Genomic DNA, 26,191 nt, shown 5'->3' on the forward strand with positions numbered 1-26,191 from the left:
CAAAGCAAATAATTTAATTAGACAGTGCCTATATGACACTGAACGACAGAATAATTTGGCCACTATAAGGAAAAATTGCCCATGGTATGATTATTTTCCACCTAGTTTTCTTGATACATTGGCACCCTACTTGCAAAATTTAACAGTTCCAAAATACAGATGTAGAATCCCATAAACCTGATGTAGATTAACCCACATAGCCTAAGTGTAGATAAATATGCTTCCGGCAGACCAGATAGTATTCAGTGATACAAACAAGTGCACCAATTCACCTCAGTTGTTAGAACTCAATGTGGAATAGAGGGTTGTTGTTTTTTCTTTCCTTTATTCTTTCTTTTTTGCTTTCGGGTGCTTCAGCTGAGAGCCCAAGTTCATATGCACAGAAAGGTGGTCTATCAAAATCAAAAGAGGTATTGTAAGTTTTGGTAGAAACTTTTCTTGATAGTGTTTAAGAAAAGATGAAGTGTGGATAAAAGTTAATTTATTGCACAGTGAAATATTTTTAAATGTTGCTGTCGGTAAAATCCAGTTTTATAAAATGAAGGGAATTTTGACACTAATTCCAATTGAGTGTGTAAATAGCAGCTCCTGTATTTCAAGAATGGAGGTAACTGGACTCCAACTCCCAGTATCTCTGACTATTGGCTCTGCTGGCTACTGTGGATGGAAGGCCACAGGAATCTTGTAGTGCTGATTCGTTTTGTTTTTAAGGAAGCCTGGTAGCCATCCAGGTTCAACTACCATGTTATTTTTAATTCTCTTACAGAGCAATATAGAATGAAGCAAAATGAAAGCACTGTAACAGAATTCATCCTTGCAGGATTCATGGTCCACCCTGACCTCCAGGTCCCACTCTTCTTCTTGTTCCTTATAATCTATGTAGCCACAATAATAGGCAACCTTGGAATAATCATAGTGACCAGTGTGGATGCCCAGCTCCAGACACCAATGTACTTTTTCCTAAGAAACCTCTCCATTATTGATATTGGTTATTCAACTGCCATTGCCCCCAAGATGCTGACAACCTTTGTGGCAGAGAAGACAACCATTTCCTTCAAGGGATGCACAGTGCAATTCTTCTTCTTTGCCGTCTTCATAACCACAGAAGGTTGCCTTCTTGCTGTGATGGCGTACGATCGCTTCACAGCCATCTGCAACCCACTGCTCTATTTTGCTATTATGTCAAGGAAGCATTGTACCATATTGGTGGGGGCTGCATATGCTTGTGGACTTACAAGTTCAATTCTCCAGACTTCTTTTATTTTTACTTTGTCCTTCTGCAATTCAAATATCATTAATCATTTTTTCTGTGATGTTCCCCCAATACTCAAGTTGTCCTGTTCAGACACCCATGTCACTCACACTGTGCATTTCATTATATCCACTATAATTGGACTGACAGCTTTTCTCATTGTCTTGGTCTCTTACATCGCTATTCTTTTTGCCATCCTGAGAATCAGCTCTGCTCAGGGCAGATACAAAGCCTTCTCCACCTGTGCTTCCCACTTGACCACTGTCACTATTTTCTTTGGAACCATTATCTTCATGTATATACGTCCTGGTTCTACTTTTTCAATAGATCAGGATAAAATAGTTTCTGTGTTCTATAGTCTTGTGATCTCCTTCCTTAACCCACTTATCTATAGCCTAAGGAACAAAGATGTGAAAGACGCTTTTGGTAGGACCATAGAGAAGGCAACTTTCTTCAAGTAAAAATGACGTTTTCTTTACACTAAAGAAAGATATAACAAGGTTTAGTTTGTACATAAGCTAGCCGAATGCTTTCTAACATGATGGCCAGGTTATCAAGCTACTGTGTAGAAGTAAGGTATAGTGCCTTTTGCAATTGATATATTTCGTTTTAAGGGTATATTTTAGGATATGCCCTACCAGTGAATCCAGTAACAGGGTTTTTAGGCTCCATAAGGGCCATATTCTGTCAGATGATAGAGAAATTATTACACACCAACTATTGCTTGATTGACAATTTGTTAGCATTAGAGGAAACAAATCACAAACATTTGGGAGAATGTTCAGGTGGTTGACCTGATGAACATTAGAAGAGTAAGAGAAGATAGACAGGCAGAATCCTCTTATTATTTGCTGGAGTAACAAAATTTAGGAGAATGTGGAACCACAAATTGTATTGTGAGCGTTATAAAAATGTTGTGATTTCTTATCTTCATGCTGTTTTTGATTGTATTTCTTGTTCCTTTGTAAAATAAGGTGAATATTTTGTAATTACTTATTTCTGCTTTGTATCTATCAAAGGATGCATAATGTTGTGCAGTTGTTCTGGGTCATTGATAAACTTCTCTTTGGGAAACATTGTCACCCTTGTTGGTTCAAGGCAGTTTTGGTTCATCCAAAAAGGGGGAGGGACTCTGTTAGGAGCATCCTATTCTCGTGTAGGACCCTGATAGAGACACAATCCCAACTGGCAGGTTCTCTCCCTCCTGGTCGATCATTCAGGAGCTTCAAAAGATTTTTCCAGCCCGAACATCACAGAGATTGATGCCAAGAAGCATCAGAACACTCAGGGATCTGAAGAGTATTCCCAGTTTGTGTAACAGAACCAATAGCACAGCATTTAGGCTAATCTGTGTTTATTTACATGTAATACATATAATACACTCGGATCATTCTGCTTTAGCTCCTTCCTCTTTCTCCTCAGACGGCAAAGAGAAAAAACAAAGGACAATAGTCCCACTTCATGGAACACAATAACACAAACATCGTGTCTCTGTCACTTCCCACTCTGTGGAATGAAAGCATACACCGTCATTGATAAACCACAATCTCATGACTGCAAACAGAGAGCAGGAATCTTGACATTTGCTGTCACTGAATAGAAACATAATCTTATTGAGTTTGTCTCTTACACATACATACTAGTTGCCATCCTCAGCCAAGGGCAGATCAACACAGCCAAGGGCAGAAGAAAAGCCTTCACCTGTGCCTCCCACCATATGGCTGTCACCACAGCTATTTTCATGTACTTAAGGCCCAGTTCAAAATATTCAGTGGAGCAAGAGAAAATCATCTCTGTCTTTTACACCTTTGCAATACCTATGCTGAATCCACTCATCTACAGTCTGAGAAACAAGGAGGTAAAAAAGGCTTTCAAAAGGTTGGTTGGAGGAAAGGTGGTCTCTCAGAGACATTAACATTCAGAACAATAAATCCAATCCTATAAATTCATTCATTACTGCAGAGTCCATATCATCATCATCATCATTATGGGCAACAAATGGCGACCAACATTATAGGATGCTATTCCTATGACACTGCTCTGATTAACAATTCTCAGACTTGCAACAATTATAGTTCAGACATTTTGGGGTGTGGGATGGAGAGAGAAGGATAATTGATCAGAGTCTGGGCACCAGCTTCAGTGGGTAAGTAATATGATGAGGCAACACTATCACGCCAATCAATGATCAACATGGTGCAGTACCTGGACTTGAAAAAATGTCACATTTCCTACAACAGACAGTGCCAATGGTCCTCTTATATTTCAAATAGGGGTAAGCCCATGTTGACCACTCAAAACTCCATTGAATAGGGAGCAGCAACCAATCCTCACTTTCACATCAGTGTGTGATGAGCATGTTTTCAAAAGCATGTGGTTGAGTATTACTCAGCAAACTGTGCACGCCCAAGAGCTCACCCTTTTAAAAACCATACTACTACAGTGGAGTGCACTGCTTGTCCCATGTGTGCAGGATCAGTTTCTTTTATTGCAATGTAGTTAAGCTGTTGAATAAGTGTGGCCAACCACTTTCCCTCTTGAACTTTGCATGGACAGGCGGAGTCCCCAGATCCCGAGCGGTCCCCCCCCCCCCCGTCATGTGGAATAACGACTCAAGACAACATGCTATGGGATTAAATTGGCCACAACTTTATTAAATTTCAAATGTGGGTAGACCTTGGCTCAGGCATTGGGCGTTCTCCCTCCCCAGTCCCCAGCCGGGGACCTGGGGAGCATCAGGGTTATCCAGTGTTTGTGTGGGGGATGGGCCGGCTCTGGAGAACATATGTTCAAGCAGAGATAGCCGCTCCCGTTACGCCGCCGCCGCAGGGGAGAGCAATGACGACCTTTCGGCGTACGGTTAAAGCCTCCCTTCAGAAACCCCTTTAACGGGGAACCCAGGTATCGCCGCCGCAAAGAGGAAGATGGACTAAAGGATTCCGCCCAAGGCCTGATACCGCCAAAGTTGTGACGTTTTGCTACGGGAAAGGCGAAACCTGCCAATGCAGGGAAATTCCTTTCCGGCCCTTTAACAGCGACCTTAATGTAGCAGCGCCCGCATACCTGTGAAGAAAAGTTAACCTGCAAAACCTGTGAAGGAAAGTTAACCTGCAAAATAAGACATTAACTGAGGGTGGGTAGGGTGGGAGAAGCTCTGGAGCCAAGTGAGGATTCCCAGGTAAGATCCTCCCTCTATTGTGTGGGCAGGTAATCCCTCCCCTACCTGGCCTGGTCTCCTTGGCAACGCTTCCCCCAGGTGGGATTGGACAATTGACTGAGGTAGGCGGAGACCTCCAGGTATCCCACCTGAGAGAAGGCAAAGCCAAGCCTATGCTGATGGAGCCGCTCCAGATCCAGGGGCTGCGCGCGTCCACGCAAAGGGCGCCCCCCGTTTTAAGCGGGGAGCGGTCATTTCCCATCTTGGCTTCTTGAAGCTAGCTGTTGGGGATTGACTGGGTGGGCCCAGGACTTCAATGATGCTTCACTGAGAGTGGGGAGAGTGTCACCTTCCTTGAAAGAGGCTGTGGTGCATCCCTTCCTTTAGAAGTCCTCCCTGGACAATGAATTGCTGGATAACTATAGCCCAGTATCTAATATCCCCTTTGGGGACAACATGCTTGAAAGGGTGGTGCCAGTCTAGCTTCAGGCATGCTTGAAGGAGACAGGGTATCTCTATCCATTTCAATCTGGCTTCAGACCCAGTCATGACATTTGTTGGAAGAGAGATGGTGGGGGAACATATGCTCCAACTTTTCTCCAATGAAAATAGGGGCGTCCTGAGGAAAAGCGGACACCCTGGGATAAAATCAGAAACTGATTAAATCCAGGACTGTCCCTGGAAAATAGGGACACTTGGAAGGTCTGGGGGAGTGCTGCCTTGCTCACTCTTCTTGACCTTTCCTCAGCTTTTGATAACATTGATGCATCTGTCTTCATCACTCACAACTTTCAGTGAAAACTGAAGAAGCATATCTTAACATGTGCTTTCAGGGCAAACCCTCTTCCGGTTACTGTCATCTGTTTGAACTGTTTGAATTCTGGTTTTTAGATTTTAAGCCCCTTTCAGTCCTGCTGGTCCCAATGACTTTGTTGGTATTGGTAACTGGTTATAGCTTTGGGAATATGCAACAAACTGACAGTACCCTAAAACAAGATAGAGGAAAGTAACTAGCGGAGATTCCTACTGAATTGTGGGCTGAATGGAGAGGGACAACTTCTGTTAGAAACTAATTAAAGATGAATAGTAGAAAGTAAAAGAAATTCCCAGGCTGTATGTCCTCATGTGATTATGCAGAGATGTCATACAGAGTAATTTAATTCATGCCTTTGAGGAATTTGGTCACTAGGTGATACCAAAACAACTATAAAATGAGCATTTTTCTGAACATGCCTTATTCTGGGACTCTAAGATCGACACTGATTATCTTCACAAGTAAGGTTCCATATGATACATTTCCTACCAGATATACTCACAAAGTTCTTGTTAATTCTCCCCCCAACCCCAGTAGTCAAACAGTGCATTTTTCTGGAAGCAAATTTATTTTCTGGAACTTCTTTGGATTTTCTGTTCATTTCTTTGGTTTTGAAGGTTGGCACACTTTATGATGCTGCCTGAGATCTCTGCTGCATGTTTCCTTTGATCGTAAACACATCTCCAAAAATGCAGATTCAAATTGATTTGCTAAGAAATTTATTTCTCTAGTGTTTTCATCTGGCTTCACAGTCAGCTTCAACCCCAAAGAGGTAAAAACAGATTAAATTTAATAGCCACAGCATATTGCGTGTGCATTGAGGGAAGGTTATTTCTAATTCATTCGTTATCTTCTGCAGCAACCTCACAACTATAAATTAGCCATTCCATCAATAAGCCTTACTTTGGGGCTTTAGGAATGACATCTGTCCTCTTTACAGGTAAGGCTCCTAGCTTGCTATATTCTCTGTGAGCTTGGCATATTTTATTCTTGGAAGCCAGATGATATCTATGAACAGCTCAATTCTCTGGAAGCAAAAAAAAAAAAAATTGGATTTTATTTTCATTTATTTTCACAGAAGTTGGGGAGGTTGACTTCTTATGACGCTGCACAAGATCTTTCCTGCAAGTTGTGTGTGATTGCAATAAGAAATCCAGAAATGAAAATTTAAAATCATCAGATAAGCAGTTCATTTGCTTAATGTTTTTTATCTGGCACTGCAGTTGGCTTCAACTCCAAAGGGGGGAAAATCAGATTGAATTTAAGAGACACATTACCATATCTGGGCATTGAAGGGAGTGAGTTAACACTCATTTACAATATTTTTGCATCCTCTCTTTATGGCCTCAGTCCAACAGACATGTTTATGAGCAAATGGAAGACAGCTTTCCTCCTGCAGGGAAATTTACTTCTTTATTTGCCACAGTAGCCTCACAAATGAATATGGGGGACACCAGGGGGAATAGCATACTGCAGAACATAGACCCAATTCTGCATTCCTCTCAGATTCTGTTGACCCAAGTTGTAGGCAGAGCAAGATTTGAATAGTCTATTCTTGTTTTACAGAGCAAACAATGGAAAAGGATGGGGTAACCTTAACTTAGGGGGGATTGAGAAGGCTAGATGGGGGTCTCCCTTGTTGCAGTGGCATAGCAAGAAGTGGTCAGCATTTGAAGGATGTTTTAAAAATTAAAAAACAGCTATTTGGTGCACAAAATGGTGCTGGTTTTAGCAAGTAACTGATGGCACTGGTCACTAGTAATATAACAGTAGCCAGTGGGAGCCAATGGCCAGCACAAGAGCTTTCTACAAAAACTGAACGAATGCTTACAGAGGCTGGGTGTTGGAGGAGACATTATGTAGTGCTCATTAACTACAAGGAAAATGTATGCTAGAGAAATTACACCTGTGACCACTGGTGGAGGAAGAGGAGTGCGGGCGGTGCGCCCCGCCCCCAGGATGCATGCCAGCCCCGCTGCCGCCTGCTCTCCGCCCCCCAGTGCTGGAGCATGAAGCTCCACCACTGCCTATAACATGTGCAAGAAGATGATGACACATTAATAGATTTCCTCTGCCCACAGATTACATTTTGTCAGAAACCGCTTGTAAATAATAATGACCACACTCTCCAACAGAGAGGCAAGGCAAGTTCCAGAAATAAAGTATTTCTCTCCAGCTGACCCCTATTTAAAAATGTAATTTTGGTACACACCATTCAGTTAGGAGTAAGGTTATCTAACTTAGTTTTCTCTTTTCTTGCACTCTAATCACTTAGGCATTTTGGCCTGTGAATTGAACGGGAATTCTTCCACATAGGTTCTACATATACCCCTGATGTAGTAGTAAGGTACATCTTAGTGGGCAAACATAAAAGGCACACCTAAATTGCCCTCAAAATCCCTCTCTATATTACTATTTGCAGATGACGTGGTACTCCGGTCTCAAACAAAAGTGGGCCTAAAAAGATTGATGAGGACACTCTCAGGATGTTGCCAAAAAGAACAGCTGGTTGTGCATTAAAATAAAACCAAACCATGGTGTTTGCAAGAAACAATAGGGCCCATAGTTGCTATATGGATAATCAACTGATTGAACAAGTTAAAGGCTGGATCTAAACATAGGGGGGATACACACAATAAATAAGTCAGAAATTAGATCATTATAACAGAAGAAATAAATCTGTATGGAAAATCACGTTTTCCTGCTCTTTGGCGCTGTCTGGTGTAGCATGTTTATAGCACATTCAAATCACTGTTTCTTTACTAATGTAGCTGTGTCCAAAATCTTTAAATATCTTGGTCTTGTTGGTCTTGATGTAGATTAACCCACATAGCCTAAGTGTAGATAAATATGCTTCCGGCAGACCAGATAGTATTCAGTGATACAAACAAGTGCACCAATTCACCTCAGTTGTTAGAACTCAATGTGGAATAGAGGGTTGTTGTTTTTTCTTTCCTTTATTCTTTCTTTTTTGCTTTCGGGTGCTTCAGCTGAGAGCCCAAGTTCATATGCACAGAAAGGTGGTCTATCAAAATCAAAAGAGGTATTGTAAGTTTTGGTAGAAACTTTTCTTGATAGTGTTTAAGAAAAGATGAAGTGTGGATAAAAGTTAATTTTTTGCACAGTGAAATGTTTTAAAATACTGCTGTTGGTAAAATCCAGTTTTATAAAATGAAGGGAATTTTGCTACTAATTCCAATTGAGTGTGTAAATAGCAGCTCCTGTAATTCAAGAATGGAGGTAACTGGACTCCAACTCCCAGTATCTCTGACTATTGGCTCTGCTGGCTACTGTGGATGGAAGGCCACAGGAATCTTGTAGTGCTGATTCGTTTTGTTTTTAAGGAAGCCTGGTAGCCATCCAGGTTCAACTATATGTTATTTTTAATTCTCTTACAGAGCAATATAGAATGAAGCAAAATGAAAGCACTGTAACAGAATTCATCCTTGCAGGATTCATGGTCCACCCTGACCTCCAGGTCCCACTCTTCTTCTTGTTCCTTATAATCTATGTAGCCACAATAATAGGCAACCTTGGAATAATCATAGTGACCAGTGTGGATGCCCAGCTCCAGACACCAATGTACTTTTTCCTAAGAAACCTCTCCATTATTGATATTGGTTATTCAACTGCCATTGCCCCCAAGATGCTGACAACCTTTGTGGCAGAGAAGACAACCATTTCCTTCAAGGGATGCACAGTGCAATTCTTCTTCTTTGCCGTCTTCATAACCACAGAAGGTTGCCTTCTTGCTGTGATGGCGTACGATCGCTTCACAGCCATCTGCAATCCACTGCTCTATTTTGCTATTATGTCAAGGAAGCATTGTACTATATTGGTGGTGGTTACATATGCTTGTGGACTTACAAGTTCAATTCTCCAGACTTCTTTTATTTTTACTTTGTCCTTCTGCAGTTCAAATATCATTAATCATTTTTTCTGTGATGTTCCCCCAATACTTAAGTTGTCCTGTTCAGACACCCATGTCGCTCACACTGTGAATTTCCTTTTATCCACTATAATTGCGCTGACAACTTTTCTCATTGTTTTGGTCTCTTACATCGCTATTCTTTTTGCCATCCTGAGAATCAGCTCTGCTCAGGGCAGATACAAAGCCTTCTCCACCTGTGCTTCCCACTTGATCACAGTCATTATCTTCTATGGGACCATCTTCTTCATGTATATACGTCCTGGTTCTACTTTCTCAATAGATCAGGATAAAATAGTTTCTGTGTTCTATAGTCTTATGATCTCCTTCCTTAACCCACTTATCTATAGCCTGAGGAACAAAGAAGTGAAAGACGCTTTTGGTAGGACCATAGAGAAGGCAACTTTCTTCAAGTAAAAGTGACATTTTCTTTACACTAAAGAAAGATATAACAAGGTTTAGTATGTACATAAGTTACCTTAATGCTTTCTAACATGATGGCCAGGTTATCAAGTGTAGAAGTAAGGTATAGTGCCTTTTGCAATTGATATATTTCGTTTTAAGGGTATATTTTAGGATATGCCCTACCAGTGAATCCAGTAATAGGGCTTTTAGGCTACATAAGGGCCATATACAGTCAGATGATAGAGAAATTATTACACACCAACTATTGCTTGATTGACAATTTGTTAGCATTAGAGGAAACAAATCACAAACATTTGGGAGAATGTTCAGGTGGCTGACCTGATGAACATTAGAAGAGTAAGAGAAGATAGACAGGCAGAATCCTCTTATTATTTGCTGGAGTAACAAAATTTAGGAGAATGTGGAACCACAAATTGTATTGTGAGCTTTATAAAAATGTTATGTTTTCTTATCTTCATGCTGTTTTTTATTGTATTCCTTGTTTCTTTGTAAAATAAGCTGTATATTGTGCAATTACTTATTTCTGCTTAGTATCTATCAAAGGATGCATAATGCACAGATGTTCTGGGTCATTGATCAACTCCTCTTTGGGAAACATCAGATTATTCATGCCTCGATTGCTTTCTTTAGAATCACAAAACAGTGGGGATATGCAAGGCTGGCATGGGAGGAGTGAGAAACGGACCCTGTGTTATGGACCTCTGATACTCCAATAAGGTTCCCCCTGGAATCTTACTGGGCCATGATCCAAATTGGTGAGGGTTGAGACCACTGCTTCCTCTGTCCTGAGAATCTCAACTGCCCTGCCATCTCCAACGCACTCAGGCTCTGCTGAACCCACTTCTCTGCCACAACCCTTGCATGTCCCTCCATACGTCCCATAAACTACTCTGAGCCACCTCAGGCCACTGATGCTGCCACCTGTCATGGACTGGCTGGATGCAAAGGTGTGGTGAGAGGCACCAGCTAGGGGACCTCAATGGAACTCACAAGGGAACTCACTCAGAGCCAGGGGATTGGTGGTGGGAGGACGATCAGTGTTCAGAAGAAGAAGAAGGAACAAACTGGAGGGAGGTGGTCTCAGAAGCTGAAACGGTAACAGGGTTTAGTGATCAGGAAGAGACTAAGGCAGAGAGCGGTCCAGAATCAAAGGTAGAAGTGGAGGTTGGAGAGGAGGGGGGCAAAATTCAGAGGTGAGGCAGGCTGCTGAAGAAGCCAGGGGGTCTCCTCCTCGTACTGTGACCAGCTCCCCACCCCCTCGGTCTCCCAGATCCTGCAGGGGTTTGAAGAGGAAGAGCACAAAGTCAAAGAAGTCCCTGGTTGCTTGGAAAGGACCCAGAGGAGGAGGAGACATAGAGAGCTGTAGGAAGGCGGGGACCGTCAGCCCTCACAATTGCATCATTGGAGTAGGACCAACTGGGAAGAATTGCTGTGTTCACTAAGCCTGAGCTGTTTTTGTTTCATTTAATAAAGAGTTTCACTGAAACCTTGTGAGTTATTGCTGCCCTGCTCCCCACTTCCACCTTGACAGCAGCACTGCCAACAGCCCCCTATTCAAGGCCTTCCAGTGCTGGCTCCTCGCTGCACACCTCCTTGCCACATCAGCATCTCGAGAAGGAGAAGGAGGAGAGGGTTGGGAAGCCCTTTGTAGCCTCTGTGTGCTACTCCTCACTCCTCCTGTCTACTGGAAATGCCAGTGATATCAGTAGGAAGGGGCTTCTCACCCTACTTCCTCTCCTCCCACAGGTGCACCCGCCAGGACTCCTTTTGGAGCAGGGTAGTGGGGAGTGACATTATCTGTCCCGAATCTTTCACCATTAAGCTTCATTGGATGTTCACAAGTTCTAGTGTAAGAAGAAGGGGGGGGTCATCTACAGTGGTACCTCGGGTTAAGTACTTAATTCGTTCCGGAGGTCCGTTCTTAACCTGAAACTGTTCTTAACCTGAAGCACCACTTTAGCTAATGGGGCCTCCTGCTGCCGCTGCGCCGCCGGAGCACAAGTTCTGTTTTCATCCTGAAGCAAAGTTCTTAACCTGAAGCACTATTTCTGGGTTAGCGGAGTCTGTAACCTGAAGCGTATGTAACCCGAGGTACCACTGTATTCACTTTCCCTATGCATACTTTTATAAACATATTTATTTGTATTTATTTATTTTCTATACCACCCTTCATCTGAGGATCACAAGGAGTTTACAGTATAAAAACACAGAAATACACAACAGGTAACAAACCGTCTATCATATCCCCTCTTATTCACCTTTCCACTAAACTACAGTGCCTCCTCCAATTTAAAATGGGTGTGCCTTTGCCACATCCCAGCTCCCCTGGAAAGGAGGCTACACTTGGTTTTGCCTGTGGGAGAAGTAAAGGGGTTGACCATGGGGCAGCTTGGCCAATGCAGGAGAGCAGTCAGCCAAGCCATTTATTTGCCTCCTTCTCACCAGACTTTCCTGTATACTTTTGCTGTACTCTCTCTCCCTATTCAGCATGGGACATTTTGGTTAGCTGCCCTTTGAAAGGGCTGTGTATGAATTATTAATTTTTTTTGGGGGGGGGGAGCCAATGTCACATAGGCAAGAGTGAAAGCTGACCACAAAACTAGTAAGAAATAGTTAAGGGGGAACCTAACGACTGAATATTAAAGCGAAAAACAACCCCAGATGAGGTACAATGAGGATTCTGATTCCTGTAGGGAACAATAGATTAAGTTGCATTTCAGGGTCTGTAGTTGGAGGGAAAACGGTGAGGTGCTGGGATGACAGAAGGTAATTGGTTGAAGAACGAACAGCTAAGATGCCCTATATTTCCTGCATAGCATGTGTCATAACTGAAATGCTGTTGGAAGCTCTTTCAACTGTCCAGTAATGCAGTACTGAAAAAAGTTTGACTGATTTGGAATTTGGTCTGAGCCTCTGTACCTGAATTCCCAATGGTAATTTCACCCCAATACATTGTATATTATACACCATATTACACCTAGGAACAGAAAACAAAATAACAGGCTCAGACATTAGCACACGTTAAGCACCTGATATGTAGATTAAAATTCATTCAGCCATACTTCAGAGGGGAGGGAATTCCACAACTGGGAAACTTACTGTAAAAAATAGAGGAAAATAACTAATGAGAATTATTACTGAATTCTGGTATGTGAATGGGAAGGCAATAATTCTGTTTGAAACTTATTATAATGACTAGCAGAAACTTGAATGAATGACACTGTATGTCCTCAGGTGACATACAAACTCATGGAACTTACTCATGAGTTTCAAGCATTTGACTTCTAGCCAATATCAAAGCAATTATAAAATTAGCCTTTCTATCATTATGCCTTACTTTGGGGCTTTAGGAATGGCATCTTTCCTGTTCACAGGTAAGGTTCCTAGCTTGATATATTCTCAGAGTGCTTGGGATGTTTTATTTTTCACCAGCCAGATGATATCTATGAACACTTCATATTTCTGGAAGCCAAAAAAACTATTTGGAATTTATTTTGGCTTTCTTTTCACAAAAGCTGGGGAGGTTGACTTCTTATGACACTGCATGAGATCTCTCTTGCAGATTGCCTGTGATTGTAATCCAGAAATGTAGATACTTTATTTGCTAAATGTGTTTTTATCTGGCATTGCAGCTGGATTCAAACCACAAGGAAAAACTCAGATTGAAACTAAGAGACACATTGCCCTTGAAGGGAGTGGGTTATAATTCAGTTACAATATTTTGGCATTCCGTCTATATAGCCTCAATCCAAGAAACATTTTTAGGAGAAAATGGAGGGCAGTTTACCTGCTGTAGAGCAGTTTACTTCTTTGTTTCTTGCAGCAGTGTCAAAGATAACCTTCCTACAGGGAGTACAGTTCATTACAAGCAAACAGTAGTACCTCTGGTTAAGAACTTAATTTGTTCCGGAGGTCCGTTCTAAACCTGAAACTGTTCTTGACCTGAGGTACCACTTTAGCTAATGGGGCCTCCCGTTGCCACCGCATGATTTCTGATCTCATCCTGAAGCAAAGTTCTTAACCTGAGGTACTATTTCTGGGTTAGTGGAGTCTGTAACCTGAAGTGTCTGTAACCTGAAGCGTCTGTAATCCAAGGTACCACTGTACTTACATTCTTGCTTTCCTTTAAAATTCTGCTAGCCCAAATTTCGGAGAGAGCAAAATTTATTAGTGCAGTATTGAATTAGAATAATAATATTTTTAAAATGAGGAAAAGAAATCCTGAAATGATGGACTAGTCTTAGCTTTTGGAGGACAAAAAATCTAGATGGAGCTGTCCTGTGCTGAACTAATTGGAGCTTTAAGGATGATCTGAACACACACACAGTTTTAGGTACAGAAAATGGTGCTGTTTTAGGTGGGAAAAGTGTTACAGTGCTTGCTAGGGATGTGGCACAGTACCAGTAAGAGTCCCTGTCTCTGGCAAAAGAGAACCTACAGAGACTTGACAGAGGCTGAGAGATGGAGTAGAGAATTACACAATCCTGACAATTTTATTTATTACTCTGAACTGCTTGAGAAAAAATGGCAGGATATGTGTGAGAAGGAGGGAGGGAGAGAGGACGGTAGAGTGAAGTGGTCCTGTGCTACAGTTGTCCCACAAGGAAAGGGTTTTCAGCAGAAATGAAACATGGAACACATGCAAGAAGATGGAGGCACTTAAGCAGCCTTCCTCTATCCATAGGAAACATTTTGTCAGGAAATGCCCATAACTGACAATGGCCACACTTTCCTACAGAGAACTAAGTCACAAAGAACATTTTTGATGAAAAGGCTTAAATTAATTTTTTTTTTTTAATGCACCTGTTGGTGCACACTATTCAGAGATAAGTAAGAATACCTTTCACATATTGGTTTTTGTTTTATCTGGTCACTTTGGTGTTCAGCCTTGTGGAATGAATATGAGCTCTTCCACATAGGTTTTGCTGCAGGTACCCCTAACAGAGCAGCAATGTACACCTTAGTGAGCAGACATAAAAACCTTGGTTTCATAGAATCTCAGCTGTCACACATCAACCTGCTATAGATTAACCCACACAAGCCCAGTGTAAATAGGTACAATTCCTGCAGACCAGATAATATCAGATGACTCAAGGAATTGCTCCCAAATGCCTAAGTTGTTGGATGCGAATATAAAAGGTTCTCCCGTACAGTAAATTAAATTCTAAAACTTGATTTAGTTTGTATTAACTCTTTCTTTGTGGATGGAAGGGCTTCAGTTTAGATCTTAAGGCCATACACACAGTTCAATGACCTAACATTCCTTCCTGGTGTTTAAGAGAAGGTGGAGTGTGAATAGATGTACCTTTAAACTATGTTAATTGGTCACAGGGTGCAATATTTTTAAGCATTATGGGTAAAATGTTACGGGTAAAATCCAGTTTTATAAAATGAAGGGAATTTTGCCACTAATTCCAATTCAATGTGGAAATAACATCACCTGTATTTCAATAATACATTTTAAGACATCTTAAGGCAGCCCTGTTCAGGGAAGTTTTTAATATGTAACGCTGTACTGTTTTTAACACTTGATTGGGAGCCGCCCAGAGTGGCTGGGGAAACTCAGCCAGATGGGTGGGGTATAAATAATAAATTATTATTATTATTATTATTATTATTATTATTATTATTATTATTGGAAGCAATTGAATTCCAACTCCCATTAGCCCAGGATTTGCTGGCTGGGGCTGATGGGAATGGAGACCAACAACACCTGGAGGGCCAAAGGTTCTACAACCAATGCTGTAGTCTGTGGTGTTTGTTCATTCCCCTCAAACGTCCAGTTTTAATGTAGTCTGGTAGCCATCCAGCTTCAAAAACCATATTCTTTTTAATTCTCTTACAGAGGGATATAGAATGAAGCAAAATGAAAGCACTGTAACAGAGTTCATCCTGGTAGGATTCATGGACCACCCTGACCTCCAAGTCCCGCTCTTCATCTTGTTCCTGGTTATCTATGTAGCCACAATAATAGGCAACCTTGGGATAATCATAGTAACCAGTGTGGATGCTCGGCTCCACACCCCAATGTACTTTTTCCTGAGAAACCTCTCCATTATCGATATTGGTTATTCAACTGCCATTGCCCCCAAGTTGCTGACAACCTTTGTGGCAGAGAAGACAGCCATTTCCTTCAAGGGATGCACAGTGCAATTCTTCTTCCTCGCTGTCTTCATAACCACAGAAGGTTGCCTTCTTGCTGTGATGGCGTATGATCGCTTCACAGCCATCTGCAACCCACTGCTCTATTTTGCTATTATGTCAATGAAGCATTGTACTATATTGGTGGTGGTTGCATATGCTTGTGGACTTACAAGTTCAATTCTCCAGACTTCTTTTATTTTTACTTTGTCCTTCTGCAGTTCAAATATCATTAATCATTTTTTCTGTGATGTTCCCCCAATACTCAAGTTGTCCTGTTCAGACACCCATGTCACTCACACTGTGCATTTTGTTTTATCCACTATAATAGCACTGAAAACTTTTCTCATTGTTTTGGTCTCTTACATTGCTATTCTTTTTGCCATCCTGAGGATCAGCTCTGCCCAGGGCCGATACAAAGCCTTCTCCACTTGTGCTTCCCACTTGGTCACAGTCATTATCTTCTATGGGACCATCTTCTTCATGTATATACGGCCTGGCTCCAGTTTCCCAAAGGATCAGGACAAAATAGTTTCTGTGTTCTATACTCTTGGGATCTCCTTGCTCAATCCACTCATCTACAGCCTAAGGAACAAAGATGTGAAAGATGCTTTTGGTAGGACGGCAGAGAAGGTGATATTTTTCAAGTAAAAATAGTAAAAGCATGACCTTTTCTTAAGGCTAAAGAAAGATATTAAAAGGCTTTGTTTTTCAACTCCCAGTCCCCATCATATGTTAGAGGGCAAATAATGATATCTAACACGATGACCACCTCATCATGCTACCATGTAGAAGGAAGCTATAGTGCCTTCTGCAATGATAAATATGAAAGAGGATTCTCTTAGTTAAGCCACTGAAATAAATAAGATTGTATCTGAATATCTTTCCTGAATAAATAGGTGGAATCACAATGGAAGTATAAGACCATTTGGCAAACACCCTGTTTAAACAGATGGGGTAAGTGTGGGGATTCACTCTTCAGTTCTGCCCTATCTAATATTTTTCCACTCCCAGTTCCCATCATAAGTTAGAGGGCAAATTTGTGCAAAGAGGAACGTGCTCCATGTGTGTTTACACTCCTCGCATAATTTAGAAACTTCATGGTCATGGTTCTAAATAACTCAGCAGCATCTGGAAAGCCACAAGTTCCCAAGGAATGGTCCTGGCACAAGTATGACTGAGATGCACACATAAGACAATGTATTATATGGTAATAATGTAGGTGTCAAAACCAGTTGTGTCGTAGTATTCCAATTAAAGTTCCAACATAGATCTATATAAAGTATTATGATTTTGTGGATTTTAATTGTCCAGTTCAGATGCTGATCTTGTACATGCAAAGTTTCGTGGTTTTGCCCAAATGTAAATCTTGTTAACTTGCTTTCATTGAACTGCATTTTCCATTTTTATGTCCAGTTTTGAAGAAGTCATTTTAGAACACCGCACAATCCCTTCTTGGAATACTAGTAGAACACTTGGCTACCCTGGTGAGAAACCTAAGGTACCTCTCATTTCTAGCTTGCTCGAGAGGCTATATAAAATGAGCTGTCCTTGAAGCCCTTCATTCACTGAATGCTGACCCATCAGAAAGGGGTAGAGTAGCCATGTGTTTTCCTTGGCATGCTGCTACCTGAGTAATCAGTGATAGGCACAGATAAGCAAAATCCTGGCTTCAGTGTGTGAAAAATGAGGGTGGTATTGCCCAACAAGGAGAGAGAAGGATGTATTCTGTTCATGCCCAAGAAAAAATGCTTTTTGGACATCTCTGCTAAATGAAATATAAAATATGATGTGATGATATGATATGATATGATATGATATGATATGATATGATATATGATATCCAGTAGTGGTGCTTTTTGGTTACATAAAATGGTATGTCCTGTTAGTTTACAGGAAAAATGTAACCATTAGAGGAAAATCAACACCTTGTGATGGATACTTGGATCATGAATACTTGGGAGAATGTTCACATAATAAAATTGGTGAATATGATAAGAGTAATGACCGCTCCCCACATAAAACGGGGGGCGCCCTTTGCGTGGACACGCGCAGCCCCTGGATCTGGAGCGGCTCCATCAGCATAGGCTTGGCTTTGCCTTCCCTCAGGTGGGATACCTGGAGGTCTCCGCCTACCCCAGTCAGTTGTCCAATCCCACCTGGGGGAAGCGTTGCCAAGGAGATCAGGCCAGGTGGGGGAGGGATTACCTGCCCACACAATAGAGGGAGGATCTTACCTGGGAATCCTTACTTGGCTCCAGAGCTTCTCCCACCCTACCCACCCTCAGTTAATGCCTTATTTTGCAGGTTAACTTTTCTTCACAGGTTTTGCAGTTTAACTTTTCTTACAGATATGCGGGCGCTGCTACGTTAAGGTCGCTCTCAAAGGGCCGGAAAGGAATTTCCCTGCATTGGCAGGTTTCGCCTTTCCCGTAGCAAAACGTCACAACTTTGGCGGTATCAGGCCTTGGGCGGAATCCTTTTGTCCATCTTCCTCTTGCAGCGGCGATACCAGGATTCCCCGTTAAAGGGGTTTCTGAAGAGAGGCTTTGACCATACGCCGAAAGGTCATCATTGCTCTCCCCTGTGGCGGCGGCGTAATGGGGCGGCTATCTCTGCTTGAACATATGTTCTCCAGAGCCGGCCGATCCCCCACACAAACACTGGATAACCCTGATGCTCCCCAGGTCCCCGGCTGGGGACTGGGGAGGGAGAACGCCCAATGCCTGAGCCAAGGTCTACCCACATTTGAAATTTAATAAAGTTGTGGCCAATTTAATCCCATAGCACGTTGTCTTGAGTCGTTATTCCACATGACGTGGGGGGGGCCGCTCGGGACCTGGGGACTCCGCCTGTCCATGCAAAGGGAGGTACATAGGTAGATACTCATTTTGCTGAGACATGGTGCGCCTTTTACTGTGTGTTTGTGGAAAATTATACAGATAAATGTTGAAACAAAATATTGTGGGTATTTTATAAAAATGTTACATTTTCCTATCTACAGGCTGTTTTTATTGTATTTTTTACCTATTTTAAAAATAAGTTGAATCTGTTGTAATTACTTTTATATGTAATCATTTTTGAGAATAAAAATCTGAAAACAAGAGAAGCATAAAATAACACTTTATTAAGAATTGTCTCCAGCGTTAGTCAAGCCCACTAAAACTATTGAACATGACAAACTTAGGTCCTTTAAGTTCAATAAGTCTACGCAGAATCAAACTAAGTTTGATACAACCAAAACCAGGAGTTCTACCTGCACTAAAAACTTTGTGAAATAAAAAGGCATTAGCTCTTCACCTAAAGTTAAAAGAGATGGGGCCAAATGAAGCAACTAGAAAGAAGGTATTCTACAAATTGGGTGCTGCAGTAGAAAAATGGCCAGTCTTCCATCTGAACCAATCATCTTTTTGAACATAGTGGAACACATTGTAAAGCCTCTTGAAATTGAGCACAATCAGGGAACAGGATTGTATGGAAGAAGGCTACCCTTCAAATATGTTTCTTTGAAACCCTTTAGCACTTTACAGTTAGGAAAGGACAAAGTAAGCAACATCTATTCTGCCATCTTGTTTGGAATTATCTTTTCAAAGTAAACAAAGTAGCTAATGGCCCATGAAGATGTCACACTTTGGGGAGGGAGGGGAATTAGCCGCCACCTTCATACCATATGTTTTAAACATTATGATACTACTTTAAACAGTTATGGAATTTTCCAAAGAATTTGGGGAGGTATAATTTATTGTTCAGGGAAGTTTTTAATATGTAACGCTGTACTGTTTTTAACACTTGATTGGGAGTCGCCCGAGTGGCTGGGGAAACTCAGCCAGATGGGCGGGGTATAAATAATAAATTATTATTAAAATTATTATTATTATTATTATTATTATTATTATTATTATTAATTAAGGGTGCTGAGAGTTCTTAGAAGACCCCCATTCATTCCCCAGAGCTACAGTTCCCAGTGATATCAATAGGAAGTGGCTTCTCACCCTACTTCCTCTCCTCCCAAAGGTGCACCCGCCAGGACTCCTTTTGGAGCCGTGTAGTGGAGAGTGACATTATCTGTCCTGAATCTTTCACCATTAAGCTTCATTGGATGTTCACAAGTTCTAGTGTAAGGAGAGGGGGCGTGTTTCATCTATTCACTTTCTCTATGCCATGCATACTTTTATAAACATATTTATATGTATTTATTTGTATTTATTTATTTATTTATTTTCTATACCACCCTTCATCTGAGGATCACAAGGAGGTTTACAGTCTAAAAACACAGAAATACACAACAGGTAACAAACCATCTATCATATCCCCTCTTATTCACCTTTCCTCTAAACTACAATGCCTCCTCCAATTTAAAATGGGTGTGCCTTTGCCACATCCCAGCTCCCCTGGAAAGGAGGCTACACTTGGTTTTGCCTGTGGGAGAAGTAAAGGGGTTGACCATGGGGCAGTTTGGCCAATGCAGAAGAGCAGTCAGCCAGGCCATTTATTTGCCTCCTTCTCACCAGACTTACCTGTATACTTTTGCTGCACCCTCCCTCCCTATTCAGTATGGGACATTTTGGTTAGCTGCCCTTTGAAGGGGCTGTGTAGGAAATATTTGGGGGGGGGGGAGCCAATGTCACATAGGCAAGAGTGAAAGCTGACCACAAAACTGGTAAGAAATAGTTAAGGGGGAACCTAACGACTGAATATTAAAGCGAGAAACAACCCCAGATGAGGTACAATGAGGATTCTGATTCCTACAGGGATCAATAGATTAAGTTGCATTTCAGGGTCTGTAGCTGCGTGTCGAGGTCCCCAAGCCACCCCCCAAATAACTCACAACGCACACTTAATTTTTGTTTAAGGTTTTTGGCATTTATTTATTTATTTACGGCTATTAGCCCATAAAGATGTACAAACATAAAAGCACAGAGGCATAAAGACCGATATATTCGGCACCAGAAGGTGAACACCATGATGCAGGGGTGGGTCATTGAGCAGAGCCAAATAACAGCTTGGGGCCCGGAGAGCTCCAAGGGACGGATCCCAGAAAAAGGAAAACTGAAGACGAGATCCGACATGCACTCTCTTCAAAACTGTCCGATTAGTTTTTGATGTTGTTGTTTTTGGTGGTTTTTGTGTGTGAGATAACCGCATTCAGGAATCTCGCCACCTGCAGAGTTACAGAAGGATCTGTATCCTGCAAAAGTAGTGCGGCATGTGACTCAGCAGGCCTGCCAACCAAGCGCAGTAAAGCAGGACCCAGGAATTTAGTCCTGGCTATGCTATGTAGGGGACAGTTGAACATTATATGTGGGAGAGAATCAACAGTTTTCCCGTCACACACGCATAGCGGAGACACCAAACCCTTGGAAAATCTGTGGCTCAGCAGGTTCGATGGAAGGACATTGAACCTTGCACGAATAAATGCAAGTCGGTGTGGTACAGATGAAAGAGATGACATGTATGATGGAAGGCCAAGTGGTGGGGTTATTCCGTGATACCTGGGGGAGCAGACACCCCCACCCCCGGCGAGGTTGTGTTGATTTTCAATGTCTGCTAATCTTTGCTCAATAAGTCTTTTGGCTGAGCGTAAGTTCATCTTTAAGGAGTCCGCTGGGGAAATTCCGATGCTCAGAAGTTTGGCATGGATTTTTCCTACCCACGGATTGACAAAGTTGTCCCGCCAGAGGCACTGAAAAAGGTAATGGTCGGGAAGCCTATGCCAGCTGGACAGCCAATAACCAAAGACTCGCTTCCAGATGACAGTCTCCAATGATGCAATCCTTAACTCCAGACGTATGGCTGCGTTGCTCACACACATGGGGAGTTTCAGGAGGCGACGGAGAAACTGATTCTGCAATGTCCCCAACGATGTTAAATTGGACCCTGGGGCCCAGAGCGGGGCAGCATAACAGAGGGTGGAAACCACTTTTGCATGGTACACCTTCAATGCAGAAGGGATGTGGGAGGCTCCGTCGGCCGCAAAAAATTGGAGTAGAGTATAAAGTATTGTTTTCCCTTTGTTTAGTAAATACTGTATCTGTGGCTTCCAGCTTAGGTTGTAGTGAAAAAAGACTCCCAGGTATTTAAATTTGAAAACCTGTTCTAATTGGACTCCATCTAACTTCCAGCTGTAAGTTTTCCGAGACCTGGTAAAGACCAGGACTTTAGATTTCCCATGATTAATTGTCAGATGGTTGAGTTTGCAATAAGCCGCAAAAATCTTTAGAGCTCTGCATAAACCGACTCTAGAGTAGGAAAGGATCGCTGCATCGTCGGCATATAGGAGCAGAGGGCAGCGAAAATCAGCTAGGCGGGGGGCATGAATGTTGGCTTGAGACTCATTCAGAAAGAGCTTCATATCGCTAATAAACAAGTTGAAGAGGAGTGGGGCCAAAATGCAGCCTTGGCGCACACCTCTATTTATTGGGACCTCGTTGGATAGGTTTCCCGCCGGTGTGAGTCTCACTCTAGCCGACGACCCATGGTGTAATTGGGTTATAAGCCATAACAGCCTTCTATCTATGCCCCATCTCTCTAATTTCTTCCATAGACAGTTTCTTGGGATACTGTCGAAGGCGGCCTTTAGGTCTATGAAAGCGACACATAGGCGCCCCCGACTCGGGGCAGAATATTTTCTGGCAAGATGATACATGATTACCATATGGTCAGTGGTCGAATAATTGTTCCTAAAGCCCGCTTGCTCGTGGCCAATCAAATTTGAGTCGTTTGCCCAATGGGACAGCTTAGACAGCAAAAATTTTGCATAGATTTTCCCGATGATAGACAAAAGGCTGATGTTCCGATAGTTCTCCGGGTCAGCAGGGGGACCCTTTTTATGGACTGGCACGATCACGGCCTCCTTCCATGACCTAGGGATAAGCCCCGTAGAATTAATTGCATCAAAGACTTTGGCCAGGATTTCAGCCCACCACCTCGGTTGCGCAACAATAGCCTCAGCAGGGACTAGATCCGGCCCGGGGGCTTTGCCCATTTTCAGATCTAATATCAATTCCATTATCAGGTCTGGGTCGGTAGAGGGCCACAAAGGTAGATGGTCGGCTCGGAATTCAGTGGATGAGTTGGATTCCTCTGCCAAGGAGAAATATTTACTCAAGAATTGTTCCCATGTGGGCGCAGGGATAATCGTCAGTGGGTACTTCCTTCCTCTTTTGTTTATCAAAGCCCAAAATTCCTGTGGTCTGCGGGATCTAGAGGCCGCAGTCAAGGCTCGCCAACGCTTTAGATACCACTCACGTTTGGCCAGCTTTAAAGTCTGTTTGTATGCTCTTTTGGCTTGTAAATAGGAGGATGGTAGAGCCTGGGCATTAGAGTTTTTGTATTCATTATAGATGGAACGAAGAAGGGATCTTGCTTGTCTGCAAGAGGTGTTAAACCAAGGGGCCCCAGCACTGCAATGCGCTACTTTCGCCTTTTGAGGAGGTGATGTAAAAAAAAGTGGTAAGGTTTGTTGTAAGAAGGTTAAAAAGTTTCAAAACCGAATTGGAATCTTGTAAATCAGTAGTTATTTGAGGTAGATAGGCAGTGATTTCCCTATGGAAAAAATCCTGGTATTTTTGGGCCACAGCCTCCGACCATTTGATCCCTCTTATTTTGGTCGCTGATGAGGTTTCCAGAGGGACTGAGTGTTTATAGTCCTTCTGGTACCGGAACAATGACAAAGTGGTCACTATTGGGAGGTGATCACTGAAATGTTGGTTTTCAACTTGGAAGGAAAGTACATTGACGGCCAAATTTGCGGAGATCAAGAAGTAATCGATAACACTGTTAGATGCTGGTCCCAGGTGAGTGAACTCCCCCGGTATATCGGGGGGGGAGGTGCCGTTCAAGAATACTAGATTCAGGCGAATGGCCATTTGGTAAAGGGTCACTCCAGCTTTGTTTACTCTGTTGTCCTTTGAAGTTCTAATTCTAGCATGTTCCAAGTCAAAGTTGTCCAAACATGGGGGAGTCCACCATTTGGACTTGGTTAGTAGGTCCCAATTTGTGGCAATTCGAGCATTAAAGTCTCCCCCAATTAAGGAGTACGAGTTAGGGCATTTGGTATGACATGACAATAGGTGATTTTCAAATGATTCCCATCTCCAATCAAGATCAGGTGCTGAGCCTTCGGGGGAAGATAAACATTAGTAATTAGTAATGAGGACTTCGCTTCTGCGATCAGTCCAGAAAGAGCAAAAGGCGGGGAAGCCCGTACCAGAGTGAATTTGGCGCGAAGTTGGAGTGAGATCCCAATCAAAAGACCCCCTTTGGGGCGACCACCTTTCAAGGAAGGGGAGGCCGGAAGTGTTAGAAGATCAAAGCCGTCTATGGTAATCTCTTCCTCATCCCATGTTTCTTGGAATAGGATGATGTTAAATGAATTTATGTACTTCCTGAATTCGGGGTCTGATTTTTTGGTTCTCCAACCAGCAATGTTCCAGCTAAGTATTGATAATGTCGGGTCCTTGTGCTGTCCCGGTAATTGTCACTTTGAGTTGTTTAATGGGTTCTTGGAGGTAGAACGAGGACCCATAAGGAAATCAGTAATTTTAGTTTGTGCGGATAAAGTCTTCTTCTGTGTTGATTGAATCCGTGATTTGATCACATTAACAGGCAGGAAGGGCTTTGCCGGGGAGGGAGAATTAGGCAAAGTTGGTGAGGTCGGATGCTGTTCATTGAGGTGAGTAGTAGCAAGTCTTTGATGGGCTATACTAGTAGATCCGTCAGAGTTATCAGTCTTAACCAGGGTAGCGCTAAGAGGTGTTCCAGTCATCACTTGTAGTTGCTGCGCAGCTGGAGAAGAATTATCACGCAGATGTATAGAAAGACGTGAACGTGGGGATGGTACATGCATAATCATTTCCTGGTGATCTTCAGACAGGGTAGATTCTAGCTCAGGCATTGAGGCAAAGGAATCATCAACTTCCATATTTTGATTGGACATAAGGTCTAAGACGGGAGTATTGAGTTTATCGACTTCCTCCACGGTAGAATGGTGCTGTTGGAGCTGTTGGTCAACAGGTGATTGCTGATTCAGATCAGTAGGGGGTAACAAAGTAGCAGGTTGAGAGATTATCAGGGCATTTAATGGAGACGCCTTGTGGGACGTGGAGTGCCTGCTCTCCTCTCTCATCGGCATAGAGGGGTCCCCTTGCGATAGGAGTCTTTGTTTGAGTAGATCCAATCTATCGAGAATAGCCTGCTGTTCTTCTGAAGGGAGTTTTCCATAAGAGAAGAGAAGATTTCTCTCTTCAGGGATATTCCAGTCTCCGCTTGCAATTGGATCATTCCTCAGTGTAGCTAGATGGGCACTTGAGGTCGCAGATGGAACAGGGGGTACCCGGCTAGGTGTTTTCCCCTTTATTATAGGAACAGAAGGAGGAAACGAGCGTTCATTGCCGGTTAAGATGTTGGCAAAAAGAGGTTTAACACTCGTGTCCTTAAAGACTCTTGTTGTTACAATCTCCCAGGGTGCCAGCCGATCTTTCTGTCTTGCAAGGAGATGTGGGATCCTTGCAGACTGGAAGGAGAGCATAAATTTCCTTGGCCAGGGCGTGGCAATTAGGGGTACTACAGATATAAGATCTATCTGGAAAAAAGGAATATTTAACAAATCACGTAGGTACCCTTTAGCCATCCTCAGGTTATTCCACCTAAGTCTGGGGGCGTCACGGGAAAAAATGGCTAGACATATTTTATTAGGTTGAAAAATCAAGGATTGCCTATTCCTTTGGGGCAGTGGCGGCCTGCATCTTGAGCTCTTAAGGTGAGATTTCTGGTCAGGTTGTCTCTTTAAGGCACTTACAAGCTGCACAGGAGATTGATGCAAATTAGATAGCTCAGTTGAGGAAGGTAGATGAGCCAGAAGGGCCCGTGAAAGTTTATTCAATGACAAAGAAATCCCCTCCAATTCCTTGAAAATGAAGCTTAAAGTCCTGATTACCAGTTGTATTTGATCAGGTACTAATTCATGGGCAGTTTGCCCTAATGCGTCCCGTTTCAATGACGGAGGTGTAATTAGGGTGTCAGGGAGGAGGGCTTCCCTATGGCTTCCATCCCCCGCTGGATCAGCTAGCTTTTCCGGCTCTCCTTGATCATACAGAGGCCAAAAGCGGTTGTATGTTTCGACCGCAGAAACAATTACTTGCTCTGTTTTGCTGTTATTGTTAGTAGATGGTGGGGGAGATTCAAGCTTCGACTGCTTTACTCTTGGAGGTGAGCAACCTTTCTCAGCAGATCTTGGTCGCTTGCCATGACCCATTTGTCGCTGTCTCACTAACTACGGAGGTTCAAAGTAGAGATAAACGGAGATAAAAGAGAGAACTTATCTTTTATGGGCGCAACTCCTCTGCTACTCCTCCTCCACTTCTCAACATAACCCAGTCTTCAAGGCGGCGTTACTAATCAGCGGCAGGCTTTCTCAGCAGAGGGTTTGAATATCCTTGTTAATACGTATATTGGCCCCAACAGGCCAACCGT

At 42.6% G+C, this 26,191-nt stretch overlaps 3 protein-coding genes across 3 annotated transcripts; all 3 read left to right on the top strand.

The window, feature by feature from the left end:
* Positions 1-777: 777 nt before the first annotated feature.
* Positions 778-1,713, top strand: LOC308471441 (olfactory receptor 5AR1-like; the record flags this gene model as incomplete). The annotated part of the gene is made up of 1 exon (XM_080995428.1): positions 778-1,713. One exon carries the CDS (start codon positions 778-780, stop codon positions 1,711-1,713), a length of 936 nt encoding a protein of 311 aa, XP_080851554.1.
* Positions 1,714-8,632: 6,919 nt separating this feature from the next.
* On the top strand, positions 8,633-9,568 carry LOC308471513 (olfactory receptor 5AR1-like; the record flags this gene model as incomplete). Its single annotated transcript, XM_080995542.1, has 1 exon — positions 8,633-9,568. One exon carries the CDS (start codon positions 8,633-8,635, stop codon positions 9,566-9,568), a length of 936 nt encoding a protein of 311 aa, XP_080851668.1.
* Positions 9,569-15,433: 5,865 nt separating this feature from the next.
* On the top strand, positions 15,434-16,369 carry LOC308471489 (olfactory receptor 5AR1-like; the record flags this gene model as incomplete). The annotated part of the gene is made up of 1 exon (XM_080995494.1): positions 15,434-16,369. The coding sequence occupies one exon, from the start codon at positions 15,434-15,436 to the stop codon at positions 16,367-16,369; it is 936 nt and encodes a 311-aa protein (XP_080851620.1).
* Positions 16,370-26,191: the final 9,822 nt, after the last annotated feature.

The sequence above is a fragment of the Podarcis pityusensis genome (genome assembly GCF_964106645.2).
Source record: "Podarcis pityusensis genome assembly, chromosome: 1".
NCBI lineage: Eukaryota > Metazoa > Chordata > Lepidosauria > Squamata > Lacertidae > Podarcis > Podarcis pityusensis.